At 39.6% G+C, this 9,256-nt stretch overlaps 1 protein-coding gene across 1 annotated transcript; it reads left to right on the top strand.

The window, feature by feature from the left end:
- Positions 1-4,545: 4,545 nt before the first annotated feature.
- cart2 (cocaine- and amphetamine-regulated transcript 2) lies at positions 4,546-6,228 on the top strand. Its single transcript, XM_020456988.2, has 3 exons — positions 4,546-5,223; positions 5,511-5,594; positions 5,876-6,228. The coding sequence occupies exons 1-3, from the start codon at positions 5,059-5,061 to the stop codon at positions 5,981-5,983; spliced, it is 357 nt and encodes a 118-aa protein (XP_020312577.1). The 5' UTR covers positions 4,546-5,058; the 3' UTR covers positions 5,984-6,228.
- Positions 6,229-9,256: the final 3,028 nt, after the last annotated feature.

Here is a 9,256-nt window from a genome sequence, read left to right as displayed (position 1 = left end):
TATGGATGTTTTTCAGCGACAGGGACTGGGAGACTAGTCAGAATTGAGGGAAAGATGAACGAAGAAAAGTACAGAGAGATCCTTGATGAAAACCTGCTCCAGATCACTCAGGACCTCAGACTGGGGCCAAGGTTCCCTTTCCAACAGGACAACAACCCTAAGCACACAGCCAAGACAAGACAGGAGTGGCTAAGGGACAAGTCTCTGAATGTCCTTGAGTGGCCCAGCCAGAGCCCAGACATGAACCCGATCTAACATCTCTGGAGAGACCTGAAAATAGCTGTGTAGTGATGCTTCTACTAAGAATGGGAGAAACTCTCCAAATACAGGTGTGCCAAGCTTGTAGCGTCATACCCAAGAAAACTTGAGGCTGTAATCTCCGACAAACGTGCTTTAACAAAGTACTGAGTAAAGGTTCTGAATAGTTACGTAAATGTAATATTTCAGGTTTTAAGTCATGCAGTATGAAAGGAAGTTAGAGGTAGTTTTGCTAGCCAATGACTGGAAGTCTACAGGACCAGCTAGTCTTGGGTAAAGCTTGCTAGCATTGGCTTGCCAAACTACCTCTAACTTCCTTTATACTGCACTCAGAGCCAGAAAATCGTTATCCACAGGTTCATCTGACTCTGGGTAAGTAGAAACTGCTTAATATCACAGTAACCCCCCCCAGCCCCCCATCGCAATCTCTACTGATTGGCCTGGGGCCATCTTTTCACTTAACGAGACCCATAACCTGTCACTGGACACCAGTGTATGCTATTCATCACAGCCACAGCCCATAAAACAAATAGATGTAGCATGAAATGGTGCCTTGTTTTTGTGAACTTAAAGAGTGTCATATAGAAGTGTCTGGAAAAATAAACCCCACAATAAGACACCAGAGGAAAGGGTCACCCTCTACTGGCCCTCTAAAACCACATCCAGAATCTGATCTCTCATCCAAGGACTGACCAAATCTAACTCATCCCAACAGCAGTGAGATGCAAGGTGGTATGGCTGCTAGTTTGTTGTTGTGTATCTTCTCAAGTATTAATTTACATGTTTTTCTGTTAGATTTTCTCCCGATTGTTGATTGAAGTGTGCAGATGTCACCCTAATTTCCCATTATGCTGTTTGCTGAGTGCAGTATGTTTACCTAGCCTTATCGTCAGGGGTCATTGAATTATAGAGTGGTTTTACAATAGTTTGTCTTAATAATTAGGTTAAGAGTAATGGTTTTGACTGAATCACAGTTTCCTCTGGCCTCTGTGGTATCAAACGCTGAATAAAATGCAAAGGGGCTGAATAATTTTGTGGCCTGACAGATGCCACAAGTCATGACCTACCATGTCTTCATGGAAGATCTATTTTTATTGCAAATGCCACGAATCCGTGCCACATATTGAATGTTGATAGCGTAAAGGCTGAATCAATCTGAGCATTTTAAAGTCAATGAAAGTGAGCTGGAGTGAGCTGGCTGGAACTCATGTGGAGAGCTGACTTGTCTCTGCTTGCGTAAGAGCCTGGAACAATTATACCTCTCTGTCTGTGTGGCATATGCTCCCGCCAAGTGGATATGAATGAACTCCTTGGGTGCCGCTTGAAGTGCGCTTCCCATTTGGCTCAGTTTAATAGATTTTTCCAGATTTTAAATTGAAAACCAAACTAACCCAGGCTGATGTGTATTTGTGTGGATATTTTGTGATTTGTCTAGCACGCTGCCGAACAATGATTCTGAACATAAAATTAAATGTTGATTGGCCCAGGCAGGAGCTATGACATATTAACCAAACCAAAATGTTAACCTCCAAATACAGATGCACAGTTGTCACTATTGAATTCAATTTATTTGGGTAACAGCCATATACAACAAAATGTACAATGTGAACCACGAGGACATAACTTAAAAGGATATGAATTAAAACGGTTGTTTCCAAAGTGGTCCTCAATGGTAAAAATCAATAACACATATAATGATTAAAAGGCAAGTCAAAATTACAACCATAAATACATTAATTTTGCAACTGCACATAGGGACAAAGATCCAACTTTTTGGAGAAATGTCCTCTGGTCTGAGGAAACAAAAATAGAACTGTTTGGCCATAATGACCATTGTTATGTTTGGAGGAAAATGGGGTAGGCTTGCAAGCCGAAGAAACACCATCCCAACCGTGAAGCACAGGGGTGGCAGCATCATGTTGTGGGGGTGCTTTGCTGCCGGAGGGACTGGTGCAAGTTATGTGGATATATTGAAGCAACATCTCAAGACATCAGTCAGGAAGTTAAAGCTTGGTCGCAAATGGGTCTTCCAAATGGACAATGACCCAAAGCATACTTCCAAAGTTGGGGCAAAATGGCTTAAGGACAACAAAGTCAAGGTATTGGAGTGGCCATCACAAAGCCCTGACCTCAACCCTATAGAACATTTGTGGGCAGAACTGAAAAAGCATGTGCGAGCAAGGAGGCCTACAAACCTGTCTGTTACACCAGCTCTGTCAGGAGGAATGGGCCAAAATTCACCCAACTTATTGTGGGAAGCTTGTGGAAGGCTATCCTAAACATTTGACCCAAGTTAAACAATTTAAAGGCAATTCTACCAAATACTAATTGAGTGTATGTAAACTTCTGACCCACTGGGAATGTGATGAATGAAAGAAAAGCTGAAATAAATCATTCTCTCTAATATTATTCTGAAATTTCACATTCTTAAAATAAAGTAGTGATCTTAACTGACCTAAGACAGGGCATTTTTACTAGGATTAAATGTCAGGAATTGTGAAAAACTAAGTTTAAATGTATTTGGCTAAGGTGTATGTAAACTTCAGACTTCAACTGTATGTGGGACATAGGGGGAAATTCAGCATATACCTGATAACATTATTGACCTGCATTCTCTTTTCACAAGTAATTTTAGCAGCAATCAGGTCACCAGAAAGGGATTGATCTAGGGATACACCAAGATAAGTTAAACTTGTCTTTGATTCAATCTCTTTGCCTGCACAGTTTACCTTTATCTTGTCAGCCCCAAGCAAACTAAGTTTTGTTCCAAACTAAATTGATTCTGTTTTCCCCAAATGTAGCGACAATTTGTTGTCAGTCAACCAATCTCTAACAGAATGCAATTTCTTACCCAGGGTCTCTTCTATGTAAGCCATATCCTTCCCTGATACCAGTAAGGCTGAGTCATCAGCATAAAGAAGGTGTTTGCACTTTACTGTATCTGTGACATGTCATGGCAATTTCAATATTTATATTGTGTGCGGTTTTTTTTTGGGGGGGGGGGGGTATTCGCTTGTCAAGACATACACTGAGTGTACAAAACAGTAGGAAAACCTGCTATTTCCATGACCAGGTGAATCCAGTGGAAACTATGATCCCTTATTGATGTCACTTGTTAAATCCAGTCAGTGTACATGAATGGAAGGAGACAGGATAAAGGATTTTTAAGCCTTGAGACATGGATTGTATATGTGCCATTCAGAAAGTAAATGGACAAGACAAAAGATTTAAGTGCCTTTGAACGGGGTAAGGTAGTAGGTGCCAGGCACACCGGTTTGTGTGTTTCAAGAACTGCAACGCTGCTGGGTTTTTCCACGCTCAACAGTTTCCCATGTGTATCAAGAATGGTCCACCACCGAAAGACATCCAGTCAACTTTACACAACTGTGGGAAGCATTGGAGTGAACATGGGCCAGCATCCCTGTGGAACACTTTCGACACCTTGTAGAGTCCATGCGCCGATGAATTGAGGCAGCCTCTGCAATATTAGAGGCTGCCACTCAATATTAGACTCAGTGAAGATACCATATAGGGTCTAAAAATGTCCATACTGTTGACCTCAATATGGTAAAGTCATGAGATGATAATCCAGTCCTACTTTTAGGAGTTCAACGCACAATTTATTTCACAACATAATAATAACATTATGTTGCAAACCTAATTCACTTCTCAACATAATATGTTCAACATAACATTAGAATAAGAAAAGCTCATGCAAAGGAGAGTATTCATGAAAATATTGATTTGGGGGCTTTGGCAAAAGAGGTGTCACTGCACAATTAACATAGCAACAGGAGTTTGCTCCTATTATGTGCATGCTGCACACAAACAACACTGTTTGTTTACAAGGCCTTGGTAACTTCAGATTTCTTGATACATGGCAGTGACTTTTTTAACCTGTGGTGTATTATATATTGTGCCTTTTGCAAGTGTTTGTCGGAAATATTATTCACATTAGTTATGTCACAAACTAAAGAAACTTTAACGTATAGCTGTATATAGGCTATACTAGTAGAAAGTTGGAGTATGGTTCATTTAAACTGAAAACGTGACACCTTATCTGCGCACTGTTCCCCTGGGTATAGAAGTGCGTCACAAACAAATATCCACAATCAAGCTAATCTCAGAGCTTCAGGGATCATCATTGGATGATCCTCCTTTTATCATTCAGAACCCATCTCCTCAAAGAGATTAATTCAAAAATAAGCCAGTGAGAACATGTTTTAAACTCAAAGGGGCGGTCTCCACACACATATTAAGCCTAGTAACGGACTAAGAAGTACTTTTAATGGCGAATATCCATTGAACAAGCATTTTAGTCTAGGACTAGGCTTAATCTGTGTCCGGCAAACCAGCCCTAAATTCTGAAATTCCAAATTCTGTACAAAATGTAGCACAACTTACTGTCCATGGTGGGCTATTTACTGAAGAACCTCTGAAAATATAACTAACTTTCTAGACCATCAGATTACGTTTTGTTAATTTTAATAAAAATTAGCAATCAGATAATATAATATTAAACTGCCCATGGCTGTGCACTAGCAAAGACCACAAGAGCAAAAATAATTCTGAAGGGCATTTGCTGAGACAGTTTGGACAGCGTAATGGGCTTCTTACGTAGGTTATTAATTCTCTTACGTATATAAGGAGATCAATGCTCAAGGCGGAGCAATTCAATATCAATGGGAATACAAACACTGAAGAGCAAACAAAAGGAGGCAAAACGGCAGGGATTGGTCAATCGAGTTGAAATAGGAAACAACTTCGCGCGATCGTAAAGCACTTCTCCAGATCAGGACCATGGAGAGCTCTAAACTGTGGACGAGAGCGGTAGTTTGTACAGCGCTGCTGTCCATCCTATGTGGTGCTGAAACGAGCGACTCAGAAATGGAAGTGGATTTGGAAACGAGAAACATTCACGACTTCTATCCACAAAATCCGAATCTAACGAACGAAAAACGTCTTGTAAGTCTAGCTATATTATCTGTAAACTGTATGCATGAATGCTTATGTCCGCGGGTAGCTTTTGGAATTTACATTCGACTAACTCGAAAAATAAGAGTAGGCTAAATTATGCTATATACAAAATAAAAATAACATTGTTCTTGAGAACGTGAATGGTGTTTTAGGTTTGTTGGTCAAAATGGGAATATTGACTCAAGGAATTGTAGTAATACTGCACAATGACAAGACAGCACTTCAAGCTCTGACAGTTATGTATTTTAATTGTGTATTTCCTACTGTTTCCATAGCTTGGAGCTCTACACGAAGTTCTAAAAAAACTCCAGACCAAAAGAATTAATCCATGGGAAAAGAAATTTGGACAAGTTCCCACTGTAAGATTTTACACTCTTTCTCTGTTCAGAGAAGGTATTACTTTATTTTTAATTTTTAAATGACGAATAATCACCAAATGCAGAATGACAAGATAATAAAATAAACTATGGTCCAGTGTTCTTAATGTAAGTTGTCTTAACTAGGCTATTGGAAGTTCTTCAAACATGTCATCGGATTATTTAATAAATGCGTGGTGTTTCTAAACTATTTACAGGATGATATTGTAACCTACAGTATCCTTATTGCTTTCATTTAACAATTTGACATTCATATTTTTCAGTGCGACGTGGGGGAGCATTGCGCAGTGAGGAAAGGTGCTCGAATCGGCAAAATGTGCGACTGTCCACGGGGAGCTTTCTGCAACTTCTTTCTGTTGAAGTGCTTGTGAATGGAGGTTTATTGGATTCAATCCCCTATCATTGTGTTATTTAAAAGAGGGATAATAATGTAACATATGTCATTATTTTTATGAATATTTTTCAAATACAGGCGGACTATAATTGTCAATGTTATGGTGGGACCACCAATTAGATAATGGTACATCCTATCGTTTCCTGGAGTTAGATTAAACATTTGTGTCACCTAAGTGTTACTGAGCTCTCTATATTGTGCAATAAAGTGTGTCACAACTTCTTTCGTAATCATTATTTTTGGTCTCGGAATTCCCTTTTTCTAGTTAAATATTTGTGCAATAGAATGTATTAATAAATGCATCATGAAGCCTCTTATTAAAAGGTTAGTTAGGATTAGTAAATGTGTTAATATGCTGTTCTCATGATACAAAGATCCTATTGAGAATTTCAACAAAACCACACGAACTTCAATTTCATGACACGTTTCCATTCACAGTAATAATAAAAACGTACATGTTAGAGGTGATGAATTAGGGAAATTAAGGCGTATTAAAGCAGTCTTCAGCCTGGGTGCAAGCTGGAGAACTAATTTAGTGAAAATTAGTCAGGATCACAAACTTGGTTGGATCTAAAACTGTACTTCAATTACATACTTTAATTATAGTCATGTTTTTCCATAAGCTATATTACAAATGTAGCTTGCTCCAAACATTTATGTCATTCCATCTTCACATAAGTAGGAAAACAAAATATAAAGATGCCATTTGATCTCAGAGGGAACTGACAGTTTCAAATTTGACTGAATTGGTCAAATTTGAAAAGGGAATGTTCGTTCTAAGACTCAATCAACACTCAATATCTATAAAATGTTAAGTCATGTAAATCGCACACCGGACTCACAATCGTGCTGTAGTCGTGAGTGTGTGATACTAGAAGTATAGTGCATTCAGAAAGTTTTCAAAAACCTTTGTTTTCCACATTTCTTTACATTATAGCCTTATTCTAAAATTGATTAAATATTTAATTTGTTTCATCCATCTACACACAATACCCCATGATACCAAAAACAGGTTTTTAGAAATTGGCAAATTTATAAGAAATAAAAAACAGAAATACCTTATTTACATAAGTATTCAGACCCTTTGCTATGAGACTTGAAATTGAGCTCAGGTGCATCCTGTTTTCATTGATCGTCCTTGATATTTCTACAACTTGATTGGAGTCCAACTGTGGTAAATTCAATTGATTGGAAGTGATTTGGAAAGGCACACACATGTCTATATAAGGTCCCACAATTGACAGTGCATGTCAGAGCAAAAACCAAGCCGTGGGGTCGAAGGAATTGTCCGTAGAGCTCCGAGACAGGATTGTGTCAAGGCACAGTGAAGCGTACCAAAACATTTCTGCAGCATTGAAGGTCCAAGAACACAGTGGCCTCAATTGTTCGTAAATGGAATAGGTTTGGAACCACCAACCCTTCCAAGAGCTGACCACCTGGCCAAACTGAGCCATCAGGGGAGAAAGGCTTTGGTCAGGGAGGTGAACAAGAACCCGATAGTCATTTACAGAGCTCCAGAGTTCCTGTGGACTGGAAGACTAGTCAGGATCGAGGTACAGAGGACAGTACAGAGATCCTTGATGAAAAACTGTTCCAGAGCGCTCAGGACCTGATTGGGGCGAAGGTTCACCTTCCAACAGGACAATGACCCTAAGCCCACAGCCAAGACAACACAGCAGTGACTTTGGGACAAGTCCAGGGTTCCCACACCATCTTAAACATCAAATTCAAGCACTTTTTAAGTTGAAGTTGAAGAGCTAAGTAACTCCTCCTTTATTTCATTAGCACCAGCTTAACACAAAACATGTCGCAGAGCAAAAATATGACCTTGTTTTTCCATGAACATGACCAAATAAATAGGCAAATAAAAAACACATGGCCATAAATAGTTTTGCAACAAAAGATTAGACGAAAATCTAAATAAATAAAACATTTCCCCAACCATTGTGTTCTGGGGTTGTTGGCCTTTTTGGTTAATTTGCTTTTCTTTATTTTATCGCTTACTCATTGAGTAGTGTTTTGCCCTTTCCCAAACTGTTAAAACAGTGCCCAACCCTTGCTTTTTGCTGCTATGCCCCTTCATTTGCTTTTCAGGTCATTCAATTTTTCATTGAGTAGTGTTTCTATTTCAGCTGCTTGTGCCCTTTTATCTTTACCACCCTTTCTCAGGCTATTGGACTTGGCAATAAGAGTGAGGTTGCCTGTGCTCTTCTCTTTGAGTGCAAATTCGCCTGCTGAGGTCTCGAGAGCATTTATGTCATCTGTCAGTCTTCTTTTCTTCCCTTTAAGTTAATCTATTTAATCTATAAGGTCTTTTCTCTTTCTGTTTTTTGCTCATCCATTCTTCTGTCTCTGTTCTTCTTGATGTGTCACATACTCTGCCTTGCAGATGCCACTGACATAAGCGGCGGCCTGTCAATGCACACATTATGTATGCCACCCACAGCTCTTATGTGGTCAACTAAACATCTCTGTGGTACATATGAATCTTGTTTGAAGTTCTCCACTTCAATCTGGCGATTGATGGAGAATCCGCGCTCTACTGAGGCTTGCCTGTGTGACAGTAAGAGGAGTTGGCTGCAAAGTCTCCATAAATTTGAGCTCTTTGTCCAATGACAAACTCATGTAAAAATGTGTCCAAGCTGTCTAGGACAGGATCAAAGTTTACCAACTCTTGAGTGATGGGCCTGGACAACTTCATCAATAAAATGTGAGTATTGTCGAATGATGTCATCACAATCTTCTTCCTTCACCCGATGACTATTTACATGGTAGGTCAGGGCCTTCAATTTTGCTGTACACAGCATCTTTCCATTTGTGCCTGCCATTTCCCTGCGGACAAGTTAATTTGACCGAAAAATTGTAACGTTAAAAGTTAATTTACCCAACCACGAAGAGAGAGAATAATCTAGCTAACTAATTAACGTTAGTAACTAAGCATGGTTGTTGTATTCCTTTCTACATGTTACCAGGGGTAGGACATAACCGCTTTTAACTTGAGTGCCGTGATGTGACGCTCCATGGCCCGTCGCAGCTGCTTCGCCCATGGCGTCAACTTTTGATTTGCTGCAGGCTCTGCATCGGAACATTTGGATGTTCCGCGGATCTTTAACAAGCCAGTCTTTGTAAATGTCTTTGGGGGGCCACGAGTCCAGGAATATACATTTTCCAGGCATAGCTTAAGGTTCGCTTAACGTTAGATTTCTCACTTACCGTTGTTTAACCTGCGTCATTCAACTTCAAATCACTC

This window comes from Oncorhynchus kisutch, linkage group LG22 (genome assembly GCF_002021735.2).
Source record: "Oncorhynchus kisutch isolate 150728-3 linkage group LG22, Okis_V2, whole genome shotgun sequence".
Taxonomy (NCBI): Eukaryota; Metazoa; Chordata; class Actinopteri; order Salmoniformes; family Salmonidae; genus Oncorhynchus; species Oncorhynchus kisutch.
The sequence above is the reverse complement of the archived record's forward strand: the minus strand, read 5'-3'. Positions and strand labels throughout refer to the sequence as shown.